The 26,710-nt window shown below is 48.1% G+C and overlaps 1 protein-coding gene across 2 annotated transcripts; it reads left to right on the top strand.

Annotated features, from left to right (window-relative positions):
- The first annotated feature begins 10,156 nt into the window (after positions 1 to 10,156).
- Positions 10,157 to 23,146, top strand: HBEGF (heparin binding EGF like growth factor). 2 transcript variants are annotated; one of them, XM_007194085.2, is made up of 6 exons: positions 10,160 to 10,502; positions 10,693 to 10,866; positions 14,555 to 14,732; positions 20,321 to 20,476; positions 21,266 to 21,356; positions 21,710 to 23,146. In XM_007194085.2, exons 1-5 carry the CDS (start codon positions 10,457 to 10,459, stop codon positions 21,336 to 21,338), a joined length of 627 nt encoding a protein of 208 aa, XP_007194147.1. In that variant the 5' UTR covers positions 10,160 to 10,456; the 3' UTR covers positions 21,339 to 21,356; positions 21,710 to 23,146. The 2 variants fall into 2 exon arrangements, with proteins under 2 accessions (XP_007194146.1, XP_007194147.1); XM_007194084.2 differs by lacking the exon at positions 21,266 to 21,356 and having other exon boundaries at positions 10,157 to 10,502.
- Positions 23,147 to 26,710: the final 3,564 nt, after the last annotated feature.

Raw genomic sequence — 26,710 nt, 5'->3', positions numbered from 1 at the left:
TAGAAGAATAATCGAACTCTGTCATGGTCTATAAGATCTGGTCTATAGTCTGGCTCCAGCCCTCCTGCCTCCCTGATGGACTCTCATACCGTTCTGTCCTTGCTCGCTCCTTTCCAGCCACACTGGCCTCCCTCTGTTATGTGAAGCCTGTTCCTGCCTGAGGGTCTTTGCAGTGGCTCTTCTCTCTGCAAGGAAGGCTTTTACCCCAGATCTTCACAGGACTGGATCCCTGTCACCTACGTCTCATCTTAGATATTACCTACTCATGGAGTCCTAAGTTTCTCCATCACATTTCTCTGTTTTATTTTCTTCCTGGCAATTATCACTACTAGTAACTGCCTTGTTTCTTTATTTTTTCAATCGTTTATTGCCTGCCCCTCCACACACACACACACACACACACACACACACACTGGAATGTACCATCCACGGAGCAGGTATTTTATCTATCTTCTTCACCACTGCCCCTAGAGCACCTGGTGGCACTCAATAAATACTTGTTCAATGAGGTCATAGGAAGGGAGGGGCTGGGAAATGAGCTGAGCTTCTCATTGAGACCACATGAGGGCGCTGCTCCCCGCGGAAACGATCGCTAGGGCCGCTCCCTTGGGCCAAGCGGCTGGGTTTGCTTCCCAGAGCGGACCCACTAGGGCGCAGAGATGGTGGGGATGGCAGGAAGGGGTCCTTGATCCTCCGCCTTGCCCTGAGCCACTGCAGACTGGCCTGGCGGGATGGGGTGCGGGGGAGCGCAACAGCGATGGGGCGAGAGACCCATCAGGCTCATCTGAACGCGGGTCAACCTCTCCACTAGATACCTGGGACCCATTTCCTCTCTGAAAAATGGGACTCAGGCTGGCCCTCATCACCAATTCCAGGTCTGGACTTGGGGCAAATATCTCAAGTCCAAGGAGTTCCCAGGGCAGGAATTAGAGGAGCGAGTCACTATATCACCGGTTGGGAATTGGGTGCTGAGTCTGATGGGGAAGTTGGTTTCAGTCCCAGGAAGAATAGAAACTGGCCTAGGGCTTGAGAGGGCGGGGAATCCCTGTGACCACCCCTTCAAGAATGTGTCCCAACCCCAGGGGCAAGTGACTCAAGGGAGCCTGAGGGGGACAGGCGCTGGATTTGGCATGAATAGCCCCTCACAAGCACAGTCTCCCTTCCCTCCCCCATTCCAGCTAAAGTTCAGAGGGTCTGCCCTTGCCCTCTCTGTGGCCCCAACTACTCTGGCTCCCCAGGCTGCCTGAAATAGAGGGCCACCATGCCTCCACCCTCCCTGGGCCCTTCTCCCTCTTGGGTCTCAAGTGTCCTGAGCTGCACAGGTTGGTGAGGGAGGTGAGTGAGGGTCTGTCTGTGGGCATCAGTGGTCTCCCAGACAGGGCCAGTGAAGGTGTGCTGTCTGGGAGAGCAGCCCTGGGCATGAACCCTGGAAAATACCCTGGCCCAGGAATTCAAAGACCTGGTTCTCATCTTAGCTCAAACACAGACTTGTTGGGTGTCCTTGGGCAAAGCCCCTCCCCCCTCTGAGCCTGTTTTCTTCCACCGAAACTGAGACAGTTGGAGTAGATGATTTCCAAGGTTCAAAGTAGACCTTTAGCAATACACTGAACTGGCCCTGAGGGGGAGGAAGCGGTGTCACCAACTGGCTGCCTGGATGTAAATCCGGGCTTGGTCACTTTCTAGCAAGTGGAGAAGAGATTTACCTTTGCAGAACCTGAGTTTTCCTAACAGCAGAAGGGGAATAATAAAAGTGCCCACTTCATAAGCTTTATTAAATGAAACAATGCATGTAAAATAGTCCTGGTACATAGTAAACACAATAGAGGGAGGCTGTTATAATTAAAAGCTATGAAAATAGTCACTTCCAGAGTGGGGAAGAAAGAAAATATCATATAGTGAAATGTCAGTTGCATCCAACCACTGTGCTAGGCACATTATCTCATGTAATCCTTATGACAAGCTTTTAAAACACTCACAGTTTTTTAAAACTTTTAATTTAACTTATTTTTAAAAAACTATGTGAGTCTAATCATAGAAGAAGAACTATAGAAGAAGTTGTAAAAAAAAGCAGGTCTCTGGCTGGTACCTTTCATCCAGCTTCCCCCAGTGGTAATATCTTCATAACAATAGTATAATATTCAAAACCAGGATGATGACATAAGCACAACACTGTTAACTAGACTGCAGGCCTTATTCAGATTTCACTTGTTTCCATATGCACTCATTTGTCTGTGTGTGTTTGGGTGTATAGTTTTATGAAATTTTATCACATGTATAGATTCACTTACAACCAGCTGAGCAAATTGCTCAGCCTCGTTAAGCCTTGGTTTTCCCATCTATAAAATGGGGGTGGGGACTTCCTTGGTGGTGCAGCAGCTAAGACTCCGCACTCCCAATGCAGGGGACCGGGGTTCGATCCCTGGTCAGGGAACTAGATCCCACATGCATGCCACAACTAAGAGTTCACATACCTCAACTAAGGAGCACGCCTGCCGCAACTAAGACCCGGCACAACCAAATAAATAAATAAATAAATAAATAAATAAAAATGGGGGTGAAGATACTATTTTCCTCAGAGAGCTGTTGTGAGAATTAAATGAAATAATGTATGTAAAACTCTTAGAACAATACCTAAAATGTAGTGAGTGCTCAATAAATTTAAGAGTTTTTTTTCAGAAAAAAAGCACATTTTTGAAAAATGACTTACAATACATAAATAATTCGCATTTGTTCTAGAGAAAACAGAAAATGCTCATAAGAGTAAAAATAACATAAAATAAATTTTCAAATGCCCTTTTACCCCAAAATAACCACTGTTAATTTTACTCACACCACAAATTTGAGGTATATTTCATTATTCTTACTTTATCATAAGAACACTGAGGCTCAGAAAGGTTGAGCAATTTGCCACAGTCACTGAACTTATGAATGAGGAGCTGAGATTGAATGCACGCTCTTGCCTCCAGGAGCTCACAGCTGGGGCCAGCAGACAGGCCTATGAGTCATACCAATCCAGGGCAGACTGGAATGAACAGCCACTGCTGGTTTCTGAGTACTTGCTATGTTCCGAGCACTGCCTGAGCACCTTGCAGGTTATCTCAGTGAGTCTTCACAGTAGCCCTTTGAGGTAGCTAACGTTCCCATTTCTGGATGAGGAAACTGAGGCTCAGATAGATATCTTGCTCAAGGTCAGAGCTAGGGGCCGGTGGACCCAGGGATCAGAAAGGTGTCAGTCACATGCCTCAGCCCAAGCTTAAAGCCTCCTTTCTGAGGGATTCAGACAAGATGCTAGGAGAGTGTCTGGGGAGGGAGAGTCTCTCCAGCTGGAGCTTTGGGTGTCTCTCATCCTGGAGCTGGGGGGCCCTTCTCTGGCCCCACCTTGACCCCAGACACCAAGATCCAGCCAAGATTTGGAGTGGACCCTGACAGCTGGAGCCTGCTTCCACTTGTCACAATGCCGACACTCCATCTGGAGTGGAGGGGTGAGAGCCTTTGAAAGGAAGAGGCAGAGGAAAAGAGAGATCGAGTCTGCAGAGCAAAACCACCCAAGCCCACAGTAAACCGCTTTACCTCAGGCTTTCCGGGCGCCTCTGACCTAGACTGCCAGACTCAGGAAGTGTTGGGAAGGCAACTGCAGGTATGTGATTATTGAGTTTCAAACTAATTACTTATGCTCCCCTTACTTCCAGAAAAGATTTAGACAACAAGAGACATAGAAACAAGTAAATATTTAAAGAATGATTAAAGAGCCCCATAATGAAATCAGATTGGAGAAGTAAGAAATAATTGTCTTCAAAATGCTGGACTGGGGATAATCACTGCAACTGAGCACCAAAACTTAACTTTGAGCTTCCTGGCAGTGGATGCAAAAAGGGAACATATGAATTCCATACCTGCATTATTTCATAAAAGGAAGTACCTATACCAGATACCAGATGAGCCAAACTTCCTAACACTGAACTACAAGAGGAGTTTATTACACCTCATTCAGGCACTGGCCAGGGACCTTATATCTAATAATATCTAGAACAGCGCTTTTACAAAGGATACAGATATTCATATTCCATGTGAACATCTCTTATGTTAGTGGTTCTCAACCCTTTCAGAATCGATATTTCCTTTTTATAACAAATACATTAATGTCCCTTTACTATTCTGAAATGAAGTTCACAAATAATATCCTAACTGCACAGTTACTCTTTAAAGAAAGTGAATACCCTAATTAATATAAAAGGGGTGATTTAAAATAAAATAATATTATTTGAATAGGCAAATGCTTGGTCAGACTACTCTAGAAATCTCAGTGAAGTTGCCCATTGCTTGCACCTACACAGACTTACCTTGAGTGTGACAACTACAAATACTAACTGACACCGGTTCGTCGTTTGGCAACTCAAATAACACCAAAATGAAAACTCATGCTAATTTCATTCCTGGAAAAGTCAGTGCAAAAACTCTTTTTGCATTTTTGTGTGAATTAGAGATAAGTCTAGGCTCAAGTAATTATAATCAAGAGTTTCACCCATATGAGTATCTGGCGGGACACTCAAAAGCAGTGGAAGTTGGGGCAATTCTTAATTGTGTGTGCCTGATGTCTTTCCCCCACAAGTTCCTGAGGGCTCCCCAATCGGTGACAACCAAAAACTCTCCCACAGATTCCTAAAATATCCCCTAGGAGGTAGTATCTCTTCCTTTGTGAACCATTGTCTTAGATCAACCTTAAGTTATAAAAAAGAGCAAATGGGAATTCCCTGGTGGTCCAGTGGTTAGGACTCCGCACTTCCACTGCAGGGAGCACGTCCCGATTCCTGGTCGGAGAACTAAGATCCCTCAAGCCACGTGGCACGGCCAAAAAATAAATAAATAAAATAAATTTAAAAAGAGCAAATGGATATTGTTAAATTGCAGCTCTGTGACCACATTTCTAAGAGGAACCAAACTTATACATTCCTGGTACAGGATATGATGTGACCTCGTTCCAAGGCTGAGCTCTGGAGACATTAATAATAGTACTGACCTATTTATATAGGGCTTTCCCTTTTGCCAAGCACTTTCAGAGATGCTATCTCCTTCAATTGTCATAAGAACCCCCTAAGTAGATTGTTATTCTCCCCCCATCTGAAGATGAAGAAGCTGAGGCACAGAGAGAAAATTATCACACCCTGTAGATCAGGCACTGTTGATCGTCATAGAATTGTCTCAGCAAGACTTTTCACAGCAGCACGACTGCTAACAATTCACTATGGACATCACTGGCCAGTGCCTGAATACAGAACAATTGTTTCAAACCTTCATTTTATATGGAGGAACCTGAGGCTTGAGGAAGGAGGCGGGTTGTGCGATGGATGAGAATCACTTGCCTGTCCCTCCAGTGAGCCATCTGTGCTAGGGGATGACGGAAGGGGTAAAGTCCTGGGACTGGAGATTTAAATCTCTTGAAGCCACAGAAATGGGCCCAGAAATGGAGGAGGATGGCTTGGAATCCAGACATTCGCCAAGCACATCATAAATATCCTTTCCTCAACATCTTCTGGGGATGACAGGGATTTCAGACGTCCCCTTAACACATCCCCCCCCACCACCTCATCCATTCCTATCTATCATCCTATTCAAATGGATCTTGACCCCAGGCAATAAGACATAAGAGCCTCTCCACCCCCAGGTGCACAGGAAGTGTTACCTGGCACTTCCTCCAGGGGCCCCAGTCAGCATAGGAGGTGCAAGGGGACTCCAAAGGTCAGGCCTGAGTTCAAATCCCGCTGCACCCCCCAAATTGCCTGATCAGCTGGCTCTGATGGGGATAGAGACACGGATGAGAGAAATCAGCCTGGGGTAGGAGAAATGACCCCTTACCCTGAGCTTCCAAGTTTGGGTAACTGGGCTCATGGCCACCTGGTGATAGAAGTACCCTCAGTGGAGGAGCCCCTCCATTATCCCCAGCCAGCTGAGTTCTGGGTCTACTTGGGACTCACTTTTCTGGTCAGAATGGAAGGAGAAGGCAGCTGAATCCCATCCCCCAGGGGGCACATGCTTCTCTCTGAGCGATGAGGGCTGCTTTCTTGGGTAGAGGTTTCTAAAACTTGGAGTGGCCTTGCAGATCCACCAACTCATTGGTAAGAATGGCCATCTCACAGCAGAGAGGGACCACTTCAACTGAGGATGACTGGCCCAGGTGAAAGCAGCACCTTACTAAATTCCCACTGGAAGGGAGGGAGGAAGAAAGGAAGGAAGGAACAAAGAATGGGAGGGAGAAATGAAGGAAGAAAGGAAGGAAGGGGGAAAGGAAGAAAGAAAGAAGGAAGCATTTGTTCCTAACTGCAGCTGTCACCAAGTAAGCACCTACTATGGGCCAGGCATCATATTCTGCTACTATTATTATCCCCATTTTACAGATAAGCAAACTGTAGATCAGAGAAATTGACTAACATGTCCCAAGTTAGAAAGCTAGAAAAATAGCAGAACGTAAATTTGAACCCGTGGCAGTCTGGCTCCCGAGAGCGTACCCATTTCACTAGCTGCCCTGCTGCCCTTACCTAGGCCTCCCTCCAGTCTGTGAGGCAGAGATTCTTAGCACCTCCCCACAAGACAGATGGAGCACTGAGCCTCAGTAAAGCTGAGGGTGTTATTGTTGGTAGAGGCAGAGAGAGGGTGGCCATCATATCATGCATTTGTTCAGAGTAGTGTTGAGCTTTAGAGCACAGGCCCAGGAAAAAGAGAGGAATTCTAATTGAGGCTGAGATTCTTACTAACTGGGTGGCCTTGGGCTGTCACTCACCTGTTTTTAGCCTCACCCCTTTAAAATAGGGAGGAGTATCTAGTCTTAGGGCAGTTGTGAGGATCACGCAAGATCATGAGCACATGGGACGTGTCATTACTTAAAGTTCTTCTGCCTCTGCCTCAGAGGTTCAGATTTTGTTCAGATGCTTAACTCGTTATCCTAATTATGCAGACCAGTGCTTCAGAAACTGGCTGATGTCAGAATTACCTGCCAAAAGTGTAAATGCTTGGGACCCACCCCAGGAAGTTTTGAATTAGGAGGACCTCTTTATTTTAAATAAATTCCCAGGTAATTCTGATGCACAGCCAGGTGTGGGAGAACCAATCTGTTAGCATAGACATCTCAGCCACAGTGGGGAAGGGACTCAGGTGGGTCCCCTCTCCAAGTCCCCTTCTCCCCTTTCTTGTCACCACCAGCACCTCCTCCCCACTGGCTTGCAAGTGCTCTCCCTAAATGAAGGTCTGTATGGCCTAGCAGAGTCAGTGACAGTGTCCCAAGGAGCCTGTCTTTCCAGAGGCCTGGGAACCCAGCACAGAGCTGGGAAGCAGGATGCCAAGGTTTCTGCTGTAGATTTGCCCTCTTGTGACTCACTGGTGGCCCAGGGCCAGTAGGTTTCTAAGCCTCAGTTGCCCATGGTCCACAGATAGTCAGGAAAAGAAGAGTGGCCTGTCTGCTTCATCAGGAGTGTGTCCCTAGCACTTGACTGCCAGAGAGCAAGTGGGGTAGAGAGGCCTGGGTAGAGCAAGGGGAAGAGGTGAAAGAATCCTGCATAACTGTGTTTTCCCACTGATGTCTCTCCTTTGATGCTCACAGTGATAGGAAATAAAATCCAGCATCTACCTTGGGCCTGTAACATTCTCTGTTATCTGTCACTAGCCTTTGCTTCAATGTTATCTCATAACCCTCCCTCCTTTCTGGCCCTCTTGCTGTTCCCTGAGTGCTCCCAGCTTGTTCCCATCTCAGAGTTTTTGCCCTATTTGCACGGCTTAGAATACTTTGGCAATGGATCATCACAAGTCTGGTTCCTTCTACTTATTGGAGTATCAGCTTACAGGTCACAGGCTCAGAGAGACCTTTGCTAATCAGTCACCAAGTCTAATGTGTTGTCCCAAGCACTGGGACACAGCATCCTATAGTATATCATTGAATTTTAACTTTCATCTTAGCACTTGTCATCATAGGGTCTAGTTTCCTTTTTAATTTACTTAATGTGTTGCCTGTCTCCCCCTACGGTAGAATGCAAGCTCCATAAAAGCATATCCTTGGCTGTCTTATTTATTGCTGTGTCCCTAGTGCCTGAAAAGTGTTCAGTGATTGTTTGTGGAATAAATGAGTTAATGACTTTGCCGCAGCATGAATCGTGATTCCTTTTTCTGATTAGAGGACACCCAAAGTTCTGAGAGAAGTGAGTGTCCCAAAACCATTCCAGGCCCTTTGTATTCTTTTTTCAGGTCCTTCCCATAAAACTTGGCTGACACACAAACCTAGCTGGGGTGAGGCTCACACGTGTGATGAAAGCTTGGAGTTGCCCCATGAATGGGCTGAGACTGATGTGAGGGTGAGAAGGCGGAAGGTCAGAGTGTGTGAAGGGAGAGGCAGGCTGGGACAGGAGAGCAGGGTGTGAAACTGGCAGTGGTGAGGGGAAGAGGGTGACTTGGCTGTGTGTCAGGAAGTGTTTCCCTCCACCCTCCCCTGGGGAGAGCCCTGACCCCAAGGTGGCTTCGTTTTGGGGAAGCAGGTTGTCAGGCAGCTGCTGAGGGAGAATAAAGGTGTGGCCTGGGTGGTGACAATCTACTGAGGTCCTAGGCCCAATACTGATCACCAAAAGGAGCAATCCCACAGTGGCACTTGGCCAAATAGGTGACAGGTGAGCTTCCTCCTAAAAACCAGCCCAACCACACATGGAGCCTCAGACCTGTGGGGAAGGGAGAGAAAAGAGGTCTCTAAGGAAATGGAACAGTCAGTATAGAATGATTAGTAATAATAATGATAATAATAGGTCACATTTATGACACTATGTCTGGCCCTGTACTAACTGCTCTATATGTGTTCCCTCGTTCAATCTTCACGAAGCTCTCTACAAAGTAGGCATTATTATTATTGTTATTCCCATTTGAGAGGTGTGGAAACTGAGACTCAGTGAGATTAAATATCTTGTCCAAGGTCACACAGTAAGAAGCAAAGTTAGGATTCCAGCTTAGATCTGTAGTGATTCCAGGGCATTATGGAAACCTAAACCTGGGGAGAGTTGCTAGGGACAAGTTAAGAGGGCAAAGCCCCACTGACCCCTGCAGAAGTGGGGATGGGGAGGGAGAGTGGGATAGACTATGTATAAATAGCAGGCCTGTTTTTATCCCTACACATGGGCTGAATCAGGCAAGCAGCTCTATCTGGCACAATCTGAGGGCTCTGAATGCCAACCCAGCCCTGTGTCATACAACTCCCATCCCAGCGTGTCCCTGGGAGCTGAAATGCCTACTGAGAGAGTCATTTCTTTGGGTCAGGACATTGACTCCAGAAGACCCCTGTAAAAATTCATAAGTTGGAAGAAAAACACATCAATCTCCTAGCACCTGTTGAACGTGGCAACCTAGGCTAGCCAGCTGGGTCCTGTGGGAGGGGGCTCAGCTTTTATGTTGGAGAAGAAGGTGGTGTTCAAAGGCAAGGGAAAGTAGGAGGCTTGTTCCACAGCCTGTGTCTCTCCAATCCCAGAAGCCTGGGGATTATACTCAATAGTTCAAAAATCCTAATGGAGACATTGTCCTCTGGGACAAAGATGGGGAGAAGCCACTCCAGTGGCTGGAAGACTACTACTAACTTCCTTTGCTTTTGCTGGGTTGATACCAGGTAACTGCAACTGCAACTCTGGTAACCTTGGGCTCACAAGACCTCCTGGCATTCATGTGTCTAATTTTAAATGATAAATGAATTAATTATTATTTACTACTTGATTTATCGGTAGGCAAAGAAGAGGGTTTCTGAAGCTCAGAAGATGACATGGGTGGAGATCTCTGGTTTAGAGCAGGGATGACCGGAGGGACCAGGCCTGGAAGAGGGGAAGGAATGAGGGGTGTCCAAGGGCGAAGCGCAGCTCAGCAGTCCCAAGGCTGCAGCGTGACAAGCTTATATGGGGAAAGGTAGGAGCTGGTCCCCGCCACCTGCCGGCCAGCAGCCCTACCCACAGTCAGGCCGCGGCTGCCCTGGCCTAGTCCCGAAATATGTGAGCGCCGCCCCCTTCTCCCGCCCCTTTTCCCAGCCGCGCCCACGGGGTCCGGGGCTGGGCGGCAGGCGCCTGGAGCCGGGCGGGAGTCCCAGCGCGGGAGGAGGTGGGGGCGGGGCGGCAGGGGGCGGGGCGGAGCCTCGGCGCCTCCAGGAGCCTTATTCCCGGCCGCAAGCCCGGGAGCGCTCAGTCTACCGAGAGAGCTGCGCGCGGAAGGCAGCTGGCCATCCTGAGTGAGGCTCAAGGGCTCGGGCGGACGGACAGACGGAGTGAATACAGAGACGCCCAGCGGCCGCGAGCTCCGCGCAGATCCCAGCCAGGCTTGCACCCAGAGGCCGGCAGCAGAACGTGCCCGGCAGGGTCTCCTGCGCTCCTCCCGCCCGGCTCCCGTGCCAGCACCCGGTGGCCGCCGCCTCCTAAGTGATTGCTGCCTCGCCGCCTCCGCCGAGTCCGGGACCATGAAGCTGCTGCCGTCGGTGGTGCTGAAGCTCTTTCTGGCTGCAGGTAAGAGGGCTGCCGGGGGTCGGGGGGGATGGGGACGCTCTGTTGGGGACACGGAGGAAGATCGCTGCAGCGCCCCCGGCGCGGGCCACTTGGTGGGGCCCGTGCTCCCTGGCAGGCGGGCGCCGGCAGCGGTACGTGGCGACGGGGGTCTGGGCGGGGGTTCTGAAGCGGCCTCGCCCCTCACCCGTAGTGCTCTCGGTGTTGGTGACCGGCGACAGCCTGGAGCGGCTTCGGAGAGGGCTGGCGGCTGGAACCAGCAATCTGGACTCCCCTACTCAATCTACGGACCAGCTGCTGCCCCCGGGAGGTGGCCGAGGCCGGGAAGTCCTGGACTTGGAAGAGACAGACCTGGACCTTTTCAGAGGTGGGTGTGAGGGATGCCCATCCTCGGACCCCGGTGGACAGTTGAAGAATAAGTGGATCTGGCATTTATAACGATTGGGCACACCTGTGGTTTGGGGGTTTTCATGGAGGACCTCAAGGAAAAGCCGCTTGGCCTGACAAACTCACTGGGGGATCCTAGAATGTAGATCCTGTTGTCTTTCTTGCCCAACATGGTCTCACATGCCACGTTGCTGCCTTTCTGGATACTCTGAGGCAAATTGAAACAGGCAAGGTGTGTGAGGTTGGTACATTCCTCTGAGGTAAGCTGGGTGATAGGAACAAGGAATGGTTGAGATGCTTTCCTTAGAGTTTCTATGAAAAAATGTGCACAAGTCCTAATTCCCACCTCAACTGACTATTATGTACAAAATAAGGTAACAGATGTGGAGATGCTAGGCACATACAAGGTGTGCAGTGTTAGTCTCCTCCATCCACCTGTCTCCAGGTTGGGGAAACAGGGGAACGAGGAACACTTGGTCCCCCCCAGGTTAGGCCAGCACCTCCTCGGGAGGCTGTGAATGCTGAGCACTGGGTCCCTAGAGAGCTGTATTGATATGCTGGGTGTCTACAAATCCTACACAAGCCTGGATACTTCCGGACCACCTTGAGTCCCTGAGAGAGACTCCAAGGGAGGAAGGGCCAAATGGGATCCTTCAACCGGCAGAGGTGCTGTGGCTAAGTAAATACAAGCACGGGGCAGAGTCCAGAGCCTCCAGTATTGCCTGCTTCCTTGCCCCCAGTCACCTGCAGAGATTCTTAAGGGTGGAGCAGGGACTGAGCCCTGGAGCCCCGGAATGACTATATTTGGTTGGAAAGATATCCACCTGTTCTAGCTCCGTCTGCTCCTCTGCCACCCTTCTTCCTTACCCAGAGCTTCCCTTAGGTGCTGTCTCTATTTAGTATACATCAAGGGTCTGCTCCAAAGCTGAGGCTGGGTTCCCACCTTCCATCCTCTCACAGTGGCCCTCTGGGGGTCACTCCTGGCCTGAACAACCTGGATTCTCCTGGCCCTCTCCTCATAGGCAGGGCAGAGCTGGGCTGTGACTCACCCTCCACCCACACAGCTGCTCCTCCTAGCTCTGCAGACCTGACTCACTGCTCCCTCTCCCCTCAGGAGCCTGGCTGTCACCCTGTCACTCTCTCCCTCCCTTTTCTTTTTTTTTGAATAAATAAATTTATTTATTTATTTATTTTTGGCTGTGCTGGGTCTTCGTTGCTGCGCGTGGGCTTTTTCTAGTTGCAGGGAGCGGGGGCTACTCTTCATTGTGGTGCACGGGCTTCTCATTGCGGTGGCTTCTCTTGTTGCAGAGCACGGGCTTTAGGCGTGTGGGCTTCAGTAGTTGGGGCACACGGGCTCAGTAGTTGTGGTTCGTGGGCTCTAGAGTGCAGGCTCAGTAGTGGCGCACGGGCTTAGTTGCTCCGCGGCATGTGGGATCTTCCCAGACCAGGGCTCGAATCCGTGTCCCTTGCATTGGCAGGCGAATTCTTTTTTTTTTTTTTTTTGAGGCAGGCGAATTCTTAACCACTGCGCCACCAGGGAAGTCCCTCTCCCTCCTTCTTCTGATCGGCTGGGCCCTCCTGCCTCAATTTCACCACAGCCATGGTCACTGGTTTCCTCTGAGCATCTGCCTCACCTTCTGAGTTCTGAAAGGGCCTGGGTCTGCACCAGAGGAAACAAGAGTCTATGGGACTACTGGCATCTGCCTTTTCTTTTTTCTTGGGTTTGCTGGGCAAAGACTATTTTTCAGGTCTAGGAATCCTATCACCTGAAATAAATAACTGTTATCATTTATTAAGTGCCTCCTCTATTCTAGGCACTTAACATGTTATTGTGGGTTAATTAATCCTTGCTGCAACCCTCTGAGATAGGAACACCTGTTCTCCACTTTTTACTGAGAGCTCCAGGGTTCAGAGAGATTAAGTGACTTGCCCAAGATCACATGGCTGAAATTCGAACACGGGTCTGCTGACTTCAGAGCCCATTCGTTGTCTCATTCCTGGCTCAGCATCCCAGGTGCTCTGGGCTTGTCTGGAAGAGGGGACTGGGTTGTGTGAGGCAGCTTGGTGTGTTGGGAAAGAACACTGGATATGGAGTCCAGAGACCACATTTCAGATCCCCAAACTGTAGGACCTTGGGCAAGTCACTGCCTTTCGGGACCTCAAGTTTTTCATCTGAAAATGGAAAGCCATATTTTTTTAAGTCAATTCCACCTTGAGGATCCTAGGACTCCAGTCTAATGTATGATGCTCATCCTTCTGCCAGACATGTGGCTATAGCCATAGACAGAAGGCACATTTTTTTCTGCTGGGACAGGGGAGGGGAGACTTGTGTCAGACCCCTGGGCTGATGGGCATAGCCCATGATCAGTCCCAGCTGGATGTCTGTGTGAGGTTGTTTTTCCCTTTTTAAGTGTGGAAAGACTGGGGAGAGTTATCATTGTTCTAGTTCCTTCTGATAGTTCTTTACTTTCCATCTTTCTGCTTCTTGTGCACTGTACTCCCCATCCTAGGGAGCTATAAACAGGACATCTGGGGATAAATGTAAATGGACCTTTGAGAGAAGTGGTGAGCTGCAAATAGCACACAGAGCAGGGTAAATATTTTGCTTGATGTCAAAAAAGCAAGGCTCTTTGAAATTAGCACACTATTGTAAATCAACTATAGATCAATAAAAATATTTTTAAAATTAAAAAAAATTTAAAAAGTTAAAACAGCAAATCTCTGACCAGGGGTGGCCTGCTTGCTGTCCCTGAGCCTGGTTCTGCTCTGGGATCATGGTACGCTGCTGCTAATGGGTACCCCAGAGAGGACCACCTGGACATGGGCACTGTTCTTATTTTAGGAGCCTCTTCCCTCTAAAATACCCTCCAAGTACCTTCTCCAGAAGCAATTTTTTATCTCTGACGCTGTCTTCCTGCAAATGGGTCACTGAGTGCAGCATCAGGAAATGAGGCTGATTTAAGGCCAAAATAGAACCAAGTGGGCGTGGGGGAGTAGGAGATGAGGATGGACAGTGGGGTGGGGATGAGGTCAGTAGAATTGCCCAATCAGCTGCAGTTACTCAACAGAAGCTAGCATTCTTAGAATGAGGTCCTTTTTTTTTTTTAGTGTCACTTGGACCCAGTAGTCTTTTTTTTTTTTTTTTAACATCTTTACTGGAGTATAATTGCTTTACAATGGTGTGTTAATTTCTGCTGTATAACAAAGTGAATCAGCTATACATATACATACATCCCCTTATCCCCTCCCTCTTACGTCTCCCTCCCACCCCTCTAGGTTGACACAAAGCACTGAGCTGATCTCCCTGTGCTATGCGGCTGCTTCCCACTAGCTATCTGTTTTACATTTGGTAGTGTGTATATGTCCATGCCACTCTCTCACTTCGTCCCAGCTTACCCATCCCACTCCCCGTGTCCTCAAGTCCATAGAATGAGGTCCTTAAACTGAGTTTATGAAATGCCTTCCTTGGGACCCCCCAGCCTCTACTTCCTCCACCACTTTTGGGAGGTCTGCCCAGTCTTCCTTCAGCTCTTGGGAGGCACTGAGCCGAGAGGCCTTCCCAGGCCTCTGACTTCAGGTAGGATCAAAACGTCCTTCCAGACACTGTGCTGTTCTGATTTTTTCCCCTGAGGAAGTCAAAGACTTAACAGGGTACTTTTCTACTGCAGCTGCTTTCTCTTCCAAGCCACAAGCTCTGGCCACACCGAGCAAGGAGGAGCGTGGGAAAAGAAAGAAGAAAGGCAAGGGGTTAGGGAAGAAGAGAGACCCATGTCTTCGGAAATACAAGGACTTCTGCATCCACGGAGAATGCAAATACGTGAAGGAGCTCCGGGCTCCATCCTGCATGTAAGTGTCTCTTCCCCGGGGCTGACTGTTAACAGCTCACTCTTTGTCAGCCTGATGGCTGTTCCTGGTTGTCACTGTTTCTTGAATTCATAAATCCACTCAGTTTCTTCTCAACCTCTGGGAGGAAGTTGGGAGGAGGGGAAATATTTTTAGTCAGCGGAAGGGGCTCCCCCCAGCATAGGATGCAATTTCCTGTGGCGTGGGTTTGTGACGCTCTTTCATCTTTGGGGGCATTTCCTGCTTGCTCAGAAATGAGCACACGCTAGGAGAGCTGACACCTGAAGGCAGGTTCTTCATTTCTGCCTCATGCCCTACTCCAGATGGGAGAAGCCAGTAGGAAACATGGCAGAGTGGGGCTCCTGGGTGGAGTGGAGCTCCCGTGGCCTTCTTTCCCAAGTCCTGCAGGTAGGTATGAGGTGCATTTGGATATGTGCTATGCAGGTATGTGTACTCAGACATATGTGCATGTGAGTGAGCAAATGTGGGTTGATTCTAAGACATGGCAGGACTGTAGAGAAAGCAATCATTGTGGGAGCAAGGAGAAGCCCCTCCTCCCTTCTTCCTCACCCTGGCGAGGGCCAGGAGGTGGGGGACATGGTGGGTATTGACCTTTGGCTATGGGGGTGGGAGAACACTTCCTTTGTGTAAGATCAACGGAAAATAGAACCCAACTCAGTAGGCATCAGCCCCCGGTCAGGCAGCACCACCCCTTCCCTGGGCAGGGGTGTGGGTGGAGAGGCCATGGGTTCCCCAGCCACTCTGCTAGGCCAAGCCCAGCAAATGGCTGCCTTGGCAACCCCTCAGGGGTGACGACACTGCCATGCTCTGTGGCAGGCATAATGTCGCCACTGTGCCTGAGACCAACACCCACATCAGGCTGTAAACATGCACTCTCTTCTGCTGGGCCTGAGTTTCTGTGGAGTGGCAGCCTCGGTGACCTGGGAGACTCTGGACAGAGTCAGGAGATTGCTGTGTGCACACCGCTTCCCAGCCTGTCAAGAAGGCTGGCTGCCTCGCATCTCTTCTGCTGTGATTGGTACAGCTCCTTTGGGTTTTTTTTAAAGCTTCCTTGTCCCATCTGATCTCATATAGCAGAGTTGCCCTGTATTTGGCAATTGTCAGACAGACCCATCACCCCCCTCCATGTCTACAGTCACTTGTGCATCCTCTCCTTTCATATCCTTGTCAAGAGCTTGGTATTGGAGGGGGTTGCTTAAGAGTGACCTAGACAGTGGGAGGGAGATGCAAGAGGGAGGAAGTATGGGGATATATGTATACATATAGCTGATTCCCTTTGTTATACAGCAGAAACTAACACAATATTGTAAAGAAATTACACTCTAATCAAGATGTTAAAAAAAAAAAAAAAAGAGTGACCTAGACAGTCCCCAAATTATTCTTCCAGAAGTCTTGAGACAGGGTAGGGAATGTTTGTCCTAAATTTGTAAACTGGCCTCATTAGCACAGGGTGGAGGCAGTGACTCTGAGTGTAGTCAAGATGGATCGAGGCCAGAAATCTGTCTCGGCCGAACTGGTCCAGGGCGTTGGTGGACGGACTTCCACCGCTCAGCTGAGAACCCTTTTAAGGCTGCTCTCCTGGAGAGCTGAGCTTGACTGACGACCTAATCCCAGAGAACCTAGATAGTGGTGTCCAGGGTCAAGGTGACCCTAGGGATGGTGATGGTAACTGTGACAGTGCCTTCCTTCCTTTGCCCTGGAGCTTTTCAGTTTACATTTAATATGAGTTGAGCCCAACAGGTCTCTGTTGAGCACCTACTTGGTGCCAGCTATTCTAGGGGACGGGAAAATACAGCCCTGTATTCTCAAAAGCCCTCTGCTGGGTAGGCAGGGCTTGCTGTCTGTACTTGAAAGATGAGGAAACTGGAGCCCGGAAGTAGGAAGTGATTTGTCTGAGATCAACAGCTAAATAAAGTGTGTGGAAACAGGACAGGCACTCAGGTGCCTGACTTCCAGTCCAACATGCTTTTCATGCCCCCAGGCTGCACTGGGTGTTGGATTGCGTCCTTCTTCCCTGTCTGTTCTTACAGAGTTGGAGCATGATTTTACAGAGGGCAGCTATTATACTAGAGGTCTCCGAAGGCTTTTACTAATTGAAGAGCATGGAATCTGATGGGAAGACTCTGTATCTGCTTCCTAGGCAGATTTTCAAGGGGCTGGATTCTGTGTCTGGCTTGGCTGCCTCCTGCCTCCTGCCCTTGGTACTCAGGGCAGAAGGCAGCAAGAAGACACAGAGCTCCTGGTTTGGGAGAATGTGACATCTGGGCACCTACATCTGGGACGCTTTGTGGCTCCTTCTTGCCTCCAGACCCAGCAACCACCAGCCGGGGTGTGTCAGGCTGCCGTGGTGAGCTTGAGGCTGGCCGGCTTCCTAAACCGCCCTCTGCAGCCATCACCCACAGGAAAACCCTTTTGTGTCACCAGCCAAAAGTTGCCCTCAAAGAGCAGTTTCCTGGGGCTCCTGATGAGCTGCTGACCCAGAAACTGGCTGCAAAGTTTCCTGTGGCTGGAGGAAACCTGGGGACAGTTAGCCTGACGAGGACTCAGAGCTGGAAGAGAGACAGGCCTGAAGGCTCTACTTGGCCTCACTGCCCAGATGCCAAGAAGGAATGGCGAGCCCCGTTCTCTTTGGCTACATCTGACTTTGGTGCTCCCTTCCTCAGGATATGGGCAGTATCCTCCGGAATCTGATTATATAGTAACTCCCACACATGTGGGACTTGGCCTTTTATTAAGTGCTTTTATTTGTATTATCTCATTTGATCTTCACAAAGCTCTAGTGAGGTAGGCCTTTATTATTCCTGCCTTTCACATGAGAAAACTGAAGCTTGGAAATGCGACCGTAACTTGCTCCAGATCACCTGGCTAGAAATAGCAGCAGGACCAGTCTGGAACTCATGTATTCTGAGTCCCCTCCACCAAATGGTGCCCCCTCCACCTCCTGGGTTAGGGGTGGAGAAATCCAATTTGGAAGATGTCTCTGTACTCTAGAGGGTCCTTGCTTCTGTTGTAATACAAGTTCTGAAATGGGCCACAGACGTGGGTAGGAGGAACACATCCTGGTTTGATGGGTCACTGGCTCTGGGCAAGACACACGATCTTACCCTCACCCTGGGATGCTTGGAATGCTCCTTCCCTGGGGGAGCCAGAAGTTGTCTGCAAAGGGAGGGGGACGTGGGTAATATTAGGATGTTTACATTATTATCCTTTTGACTCAGGGTGGGGGTGGAGGGATTATGTAACTGAATTGCGGGACTCTGAGGCCAAGCTTTATTTCTATCATCTGAGTAAGTACCTTTGGGGTTTGAATGATGGGCTGGAAGTGAAAAACAGACTCAATTTCAGCTTCCCTCCCCGCAGGAAAGCACGGTCTCTGAAGTCAGCCAGACTGCTGGGTCAAATCCTGGCTCTACCACTCACTACCTGTGTAATCTTGGGCAGGTTATATAATAGAAATTTAGCCTCAGTCTCTTCATCTTTAAAATGGGGATAGTAACTCCTACTTCATAGAGATGTTTTTAAGATTACATGAAATGATCCTTGTAAAGCAATTAGCACAGAGTACTTGGCTCAAAGTAAGCCTATGTAAGTAATGTGTAAGTAAGCCTATGTAAGTAATGTGTAAGCCTATAAGTAAGTAATGTGTGCTATTAATTGTTATTTATCATTCAAGATAACAGTAATAATAACTGAGAGAGCAGAGTTAGACCGCTCTCTGTTTCTGCTCCAGAAACCCATCAAGCCCATTAGATATGTGTTTCCTTGGGGTAACCTACACTGTTCAGAATGGAAAGAATTATGAATTTGGAATTTGGCCCTTCTGCTCCCTAGTTGTGAAACGTTTCGCAAATCATTTACTCTCTCTGACCCTAATCTTAGTCTTTCAATACGTAAAAGAGGTTATACCTGGCTACCAGGGTGTTATGAGTCTCAGTTAAGCTAGTCGATAAGGATAGTGTCTTATAAACTGTAAAGTGCTTTGAACAAGTGATTTTCCAGGGGTGCTCCTAAGAGCATCCTCTATGTCCTGGCAGGATAGGGGTCATTGTTTTGTCCACCTGGGCCAATGGGACAGATGCATGGAGAGGCTGGGCAAGGAGCTGTGTGCTCTGCTGTGGGCCTGACCTACATTCATCCTGCAGTGAGGTGGTTCCCCGAAACACCCAGGAGGAGCTGGGAAGGGAAGAGGCGCTGGGCAGGAAGGCAGGGGCAGCCCGGGCCCTGGGTCTGATAGGTCTGCTCGTTGGAACTTTCCTGATACCTCTCGGCAGGAAGAAGGGATTCCTTGCTCTAAGGAACCAGGTGCCTAACCTTTTCCCCAGAGGATGTGCAGTTCAGATTAGAGGGCCACCGGGTTCTCGGTGCTTCCTTCAGCAGTTAGTGGCCTAAAGTCCCCAGGCAGACAGTGCCACTGCATCCCTGAATGGGCATTTATGGATGTGTGTGGGCAGCACACTGAGCTCACCGTCAGACAATCTGTGGCTATGTCTCTGCCCTGCTGTGTGACTGTGGGGAAAATAGCTCTGCCTTTCTGTAACATGGGCTCCTGCCTACATCAAAGGATCTCTGGGACGCTCAGATAAAGAAAGGGATGTGAGGGAATTCCCTGGCAGTCCAGTGGTTAGGACCGCGCTTTCACTGCTGAGGGCCTGGGTTCAATCCCTGGTCGGCAACTAAGATCCCACAAGCCGCGCCGCGCAGCTCCCCCGCAAAAAAAGAAAGGGACGTGAATGTGCTTGTTCAGCTGTAGGCACTTCTCAGTCTTCCCAAGGGCTTCCAGGAAAAGTTTTGTGTTAGAAGAGGCAGTTGCCATCTGATTTCTTTATTGAGTAAGAAAAGCCAAGGGTTTTTTTCTGACATTCTAAAATGTACTGGCAGGACAGCTAGGCAAGAAGATGTTTTCTCGGTTTGTTTGCTTTGTCCTGGGATGAAGTAGGCCTGATAGCCCAGCGTTCAGAGGCCAAAGGCCAAAATTCAGCTTTCAAGTTGGGCCTTGCACCCAGGGGGAGCTGGGAGTTAAATGAAGGAAACTTGAGAAAAATGACTTCTGGCAAAGGAACAGGGCCTATTAATAGGCTGGGCAGTGGCAGAGGGACTGGACGCTGGAAGCATTGGTGGGGAAGGCTGGGTTTATTTCTGGGTCAGAGCGTTGAGGGGCCTCACTACAGGGAGTGATACTGAATCCCCTCAGTTCAACCCACCAGCTCTTGTGCCCAAGTCCTCTGAACATTTTAACACACATGTAATTAATCATCCACGTGTGGAACAATCTAGCCAAGACCTGAAGTCCTCCTTTGCTTTTTCCCTGCCTGGAGCAGGAATTTTGTGCCAGAGAACCAAAGGGAATGAAGAAGGGGAGGGCGTGGAGTGAAGCAGGAAGTCCACAGAGCCTTTAGAGGGGCTTCTAAAGAGTCTTGTACTAGAGAAGGCTAGAGGAAGGACAGGCATCACAGTTGGGGACTGACAGGCTGAAGCTGTGAGGAGTGGGCTCTGGCTTATATAGGTGGCCCGTTGCCAAGAGTGAAGCCAAACCACTAACTTCATCTCTGCTTTGTTCTGTTTTGAACCAGCTGCCACCCGGGTTACCATGGAGAGAGGTGCCATGGGCTGAGCCTCCCAGTGAAGAATCGTTTATATACGTATGATCACACCACCATCCTGGTTGTGGTGGTCGTGGTGCTGTCATCCGTCTGTCTGCTGGTCATCGTGGGGCTTCTCATGTTTTGGTGAGTGTTACAGGCTGTTTTTGCAAATCACTTCTATTCCTCCTCCTCCAGGATCTTCTACCTGATGGTCACATGAGCCCTCTAACCCCCCAAATCCTGGGCTAGGAGTCTGACTAACATTCCTGGGTACAGGCTCTCCAAGAACCTGGCTTCTCTGGTATGACATATGTCCAGTGTCTAGAGCCCAGGGCAAAACTCGCCAGGCCACAGGAGGTCCTGCTTCTCACAACAGGCTCAGCAACCCACCCATGGAGCTACAGCTTCACACAGTTCGTTTTCCTGACTCTGTTCTCTGATGGCATTAGGGTGTGGTTTGGTAGTCAGGGCATGGGTGGTGCTATTGGTGTATCCTTCCAAATCTGAGGCATCTAGTCCCCAGGCCATGCTTTCAATCCAGCTTGTATTCTAGACTGAGGAGACCTACTAAGCACTCTGTGCCCATTTACAAGCAGTGCAACTCATCTGTTGTGAGACCTGGATCAAGTTACCTGTCTTTCTAAGGGTTGTAATCTTTCAGTGATTGTAATCTCTGTTCCCCTACCTCATAAAGATGTTGTGAGGATTGTATAAATGAGGTGAAGGTTCTGAGCAAATTGTAGCCTGCCATTAGAGAGGGGCATCCTTTGGGGCAGTTGGACCTTTGGCCAGAGGTCTGTTGAGCTGCCGTATCCTCTGGGCTTTTCCAAGTATGGAGAGAATCACTGGGCCAGAATCTTTTGGAAGGACAGCTCTGGGACCTGCACCCTGTTGTAGCAGGCAGAGCTTGCTCAGAAAACTTACTTTCCTCAGGTACCACAGGAGAGGAGGTTATGATGTGGAAAATGAAGAGAAAGTGAAATTGGGCATGACTACGTCCCACTGAGAGAAACCTGTGCTCAAGGTAATGGTCCATCCTTTGCCCCATGGTACCATCACCACCTTTCCTAGATCTGTTTCTAGGCATGCTGAATTCTTCTCTTGACCTAGGAGTTAGGGGGCAGGCTACTATGGAGTCAGGGTCCCACTGCAGAATTGTTTTCAAAAAGGTTCTCGGTGCTGCATCTCCACTTAGGGTGGAAGTTGCTAGAGAGATACCCAAGACCAATGCCTGAGAAGACAGCTTCTCTCGTCCTCGTCTCTTCTCCTTCCCACCCCTTCCCAGAAGATCTTTCCACTTCTTAAAGCTGGACCCAGGAGACTCTTAAGACCTCTTGAGCTGGATGCAGCTTTAAATGCCTTCTTCTTGTGCTTTAGGAATCAGCTGGGGACTGCTACCTCTGAGAAGATACAAGTTGATCACAGACTCTGCAGAGGGGAAGGACTTCACAACTAGCCATGAAGATTCCTTCATCCCCAGTTGCCATCTAAATTGGGCCTCCCATAACTGCTTTGCCAAAATACCAGAGCCTTCAAGTGCCAAACAGAATATGTCCAGTGGGATCTGGGTCAGAAGAAAGCAAAAGTGAGGGACCTTCGTGCCCTTCTGATTCTCCTCCACCAAGCCCTACTTACCCCCATAAGTTTGTTTAAACACTTATCTTCTGGATTAAAATGCCAGTTAAATTCCATATGCTCCAGGATCTTTGCCTGAAAAAAAAGAAGGAGAGGAAGAAAAAGATTTGGGGACTGGAAGAAAGTAACAAAGATTGAGAAGCCATGTACTCAAGAAGCCACCAAGGGATCTGCCATTTGGACCCTTCAGTGCTGGATTTGATGAGTTAACTGTGAAATACCATAAACCTGAGAACTCTGAATTTTGGGACTTCTACCCAGATGGAAAAATAACAACTATTTTTGTTTGTTTGTTTGTTTGTAAAATGCCTCTTAAATTATATATTTATTTTATTCTATGTATGTTAATTTATTTAGTTTTTAACAATCTAACAATAATATTTCAAGTGCCTAGACTGTTACTTTGGCAATTTCCTGGCCCTCCACCCTGCATCCCCCACCATCTGGCTCAGCATTACTCTCCTCTGCTGCAAATGTGAGATGGCTCTGTGATCCATCTGTAGTAATCTATTGTCTGTCCACATTTCGGAAGATCTTCCACGATCTGAGTGCCACAGGGGGAGTTCTGTATGGTCAGGATGTAGGAACTAACTTTGTCAGATCCACTCTATGAGTTGGACGGCAGTCTTGCCTAGGCGATTGTGTCTACCGTTTGTGTTTTGAAAGCCCAAGGTGCTGATGTCAAGATGTAACAGATATCGGTATTCCCCTGTGTCCTCTCCCTGCCCAGTCTCAGAAGAAGTTGGGCTTCCATGCCTGCAGCTTTCCTGGCCCCTCACCCTCCATGGGCCCAGGTCCACAGAGTGGGAACTCACTGTCCCTTGTGTCAAGACATTTCTCTTATCCTGCCATTCTTCTGGTGCTACTCCATGCAGGGGTCAATGCAGCAGAGGATAATCTAGAAAAGGTATTAGCAAAGAAAAAGGCTGAGGAGGAACAGGAAACATTGGAGCTGACTGTTCTCAGTAATTGATAACCTACCAGTTGCTACAGAGAAGGTTGGAGGTGAGGAGGGCTTTTGTGTAAACCCACCCACCTAACCAAAACTACAAAGGTATGCTGTCGTGGTCCCTTCTGGAAGTTTCTGGTGCCATTACTGAACTGTTACAAACCTGAATTTCCAAACCTGGTTTATATTTATACTTTGCAATTCAAATAAAGATAACCCTTACTCCATAACCTTCTGTCTGCTTGTTTTAACTGGGAGCTAGTTTAACGTAGGTATTTTCTAAGCCCATAAATAGCCCAGGCCTATTTATGTAAACTATCTCAGTATCCCCAACAACCCTATGTAGGAGGTACTATTGTCCCATTTTTCCAGAATCGGAAACTGAGGCTTGGAGAGGTTAGGTAACTTGCCCGAGATTACACAGTTGGTAAGTGAGAGAGCTGCAACTGGTAATCTGATTCTAATCATTTGTCTTAGTACTTATATCATACCATCTCTGAGACAGGAGAGAATAGATCTTTCACATAGGAAGTTGGACTGGCTGTAACCGGGAAAGACATCTGCCCATTCAGTGGGCAGACCCTGGCATCAGGGCCTATGCTGTCTGTGCAAGCAGGCATTGCTCCTGGAGGAAACAAGTCACCTTTGACTCCCCTCTCATGCTCCACGTTCCATCTATCATCTATCAGCAAATCTCGTCAGACCTACCTTTTGGATACTTGCTGAATGCAGCCACTTCTCATCACTGTCACTATCATCACCTCAGTCCAATTCACCATCATCTCTTACCCAGACTTTTTTTTTTTTTTTTAACTTTCGGCCGCGCCGCATGGCTTGAGGGATCTTAGTTCCCCAGCCAGGGATTGAAACTGTGCCCTTAGCTGTGAAAGCGCAGAGTCCTAACCACAGGACCACCAGAGAATTCCCTCTTACCCAGACTCTTGTGGTGGCCTCCTGTCTCCTTTCTTCCACCTTACTCCCATATAGCCCATTTCCAACATAATAGCCAGTGATCATTTAAAACATAATCCAGATCTTGCAGGCCTTCTCTGACTACCTTATTATACAATAACACATTCCTCTCCCACCCCACTCCTCTTACTCTCCTTATTATTCTGCTTTATTTTTCTTCATTGCCCTCATCACCACTAACATATTCTTATTTGTTTTTGTCTATCTCTTCCTACTAGAATGCTAGCTCCATGAAGATAGGGGTGTGTACATTGCTCCAATCCCAGATGGTAAAAGAGTGCAGTTGAGTTGTAGGCACACAATATTTGTTATGTGGATGAATGAATACAAGAAATGACTAAAATCCAATCCAAGGCCAGCAAGTGGACAGGTATGTGATGCAGTTCTGCCCTGGAAGTGTGATTGGGTTTAAAGAAGGGCATTTGCTGGGGAGGATGGATGGGGATGACAGGATGAATGGAATTTGGGACGGGTCATGTTGTCCTGGATAGAGTGGAAGCAGAGACCTCCACTGGGAGGCCGTTAGACAAGTGCTACTGGATGCCCCCTCCTCATCCTCTTCTCTTTGAGAGTTGTGACATTGTGAAGTTTCTCCGGGAGCCCACAGAGAGATCTTACATGTACTTTGACTGTCCAAAGCTGAACATATGCATATCCTATAACCCAGCAATTCCACTTCCAGTGATATACACAAGAGAAATTAGTACATATGCTCACCAAAAGATATGTACAAGCGTGATCTTAGCATTATTGGCAATAACTGAAAACCGGAAACTACCCCAATACTCATCAGTATTTGATGATGAGATGAATAAATACATTGTGGTATATCTATACAATTAAATATTAAATAACAATATGGATGAATCTCACAACATACTGCTGAGTCAAACAAGCCAGACACAAAAGGATATGTTCCGTGTGATCCCATTTATTTAAAATTTTAAAACAGGCGAAACCCATCTATGGGGAAAGAAATTAGGAAAGGGATTACTATTGGGATTGATAATGACTGGAAGGGGGAAGATAGGGGAACTTCTGGTGTTCTGATAATGTTATATTCTAAGATTTAGGTACTGGCTTCCCACGTGCACCTCACTTTGAGAAAATTCATTGAGTATGATTTGTGCATCTCTCTACAGGTATTAAACTTCAATAAAAAGATTCTTAAAAACTTTGGTAGGGGACTCTTTTGCTGTTTGCATTATATAAAGCTCTGTAAAGTACCAATGTATTACTTCGGTAGTCAGAGAAAATGGTACAGAAATAACTCTGGAGCAATGAGTTACTTTGAACTCTTCGTGGGGCTCCCTTTCCTGCCTCTAAGCTTCAAGCCTCCAGTCCTCACTCAGGGCTGGGCTTTTCCGAGCACACTGTTTCTCCAGCTAATGTTTCCTGTGGGTTCTGGGCTTCCTGCTTTTCAGCTGCTCTCTCCTCCTGCCCCTGCTGCTGATAAAAGCTCTCCTTGGCTTCACTGGAGCTCCCCTGGGCATCTACTTGGCTGATACAGTGACTCTGGGAGCCTCTGAACCTGCAGCCACTTCTCAAGATGGGCCAGCAGAAGAGATCGGGCCCTTGTGAGTACTGAGAAATGTCTGCCTCTTCTCTGTGAGCTTTCCTTTCAGTAGCCTTTGAGAGACTTTCTTTTATGATGTACATAGTAATCATTATTAGGTAAATAAATATTTAACATTCATGGAGTGCTCACTAAGTAGGGCCCACTGGGCCAGGAGGTAGGTGCTCTGACTCCACGCATGTTGTAGATGCTTAAGGTGAGCAGTAAAGTCAGGCTGTTAACTCGGGAAGTCTGACATCCAAGGCTGTACTCTAACCACTAAGCTACATTCTCAAATGAGTTCTCAGGGCCACACTTGTGTTCTCTTCTTCTCAAATCCAGAAAACATATAGTGAAGAAATTACACAAAAAAGATCTTAGAGAGCAACTCCTTAGAGTTTCTTCTCCTGCCCCAAGGTGCCTTATCAGGGTGCTGGGGAAGGAACAGGAATACAGACTGACACAAACTTGAGTCTGAGTCTAGGCTTCACTGTTTACTAGCACGTGGCCTCATGCATGATACCTGACTTCTCTGAACCTTCCTCCCTATCTATAAAATAGACATACTAAAAATATCCACCTGGAAGAGTTGCAGAAATGATATACGTGAGTAAAGTGCCTAGCTCAGGGTCAGCCACATGTTAGATGCTCAGTAAATGATAGTTACCATCAGCAACCTGTCTAAGAAGCTAATTAGTGGCACATTCAGGATTGAAACCCAGGCCTCTGATTCTCAATCCACAATTCTTTCCTTAGAAACAAGCAATGCTTTTCAATTATTGTTTTACATTTTAACGGCAGCTTTGGTTTCAAAGGAGCCCTAAAGGGTCTTAACAAATATATGTGGATTTGAGAAGACATGGAACAGAAACTCAGTCCAAACATATCACTTCAACTCGGCTGGCCTGAAATTTTTCCCTTTGTCAACGATGCCTGAAAATTCAAGCTTCCTGTTTGAGAATGCCAATACTCCTGGGAATAGCTATACGTTAAGAGGCTGGCATTCTTAGTTGACGTAATTCGTTTTATTTTTTTAATAAATTTATTTATTTTATTTATTTATTATTTTTGGCTGCATTGGGTCTTCGTTGCTGTGCGTGGGCTCTCTCTAGTTGCGGCGAGCGGGGGCTACTCTTCGTTGCGGTGCACGGGCTTCTCATTGCGGTGGCTTCTCTTGTTGTGGAGCACGGGCTCTAGGCACGCGGGCTTCAGTAGTTGTGGCACGTGGGCTCAGTAGTTGTGGCTCGCAGGCTCTAGAGCGCAGGCT

This window comes from Balaenoptera acutorostrata, chromosome 2 (assembly GCF_949987535.1).
Source record: "Balaenoptera acutorostrata chromosome 2, mBalAcu1.1, whole genome shotgun sequence".
NCBI lineage: Eukaryota > Metazoa > Chordata > Mammalia > Artiodactyla > Balaenopteridae > Balaenoptera > Balaenoptera acutorostrata.
Note: the sequence above shows the minus strand (reverse complement) of the source record. Positions and strands in the feature narration are given on the sequence as shown.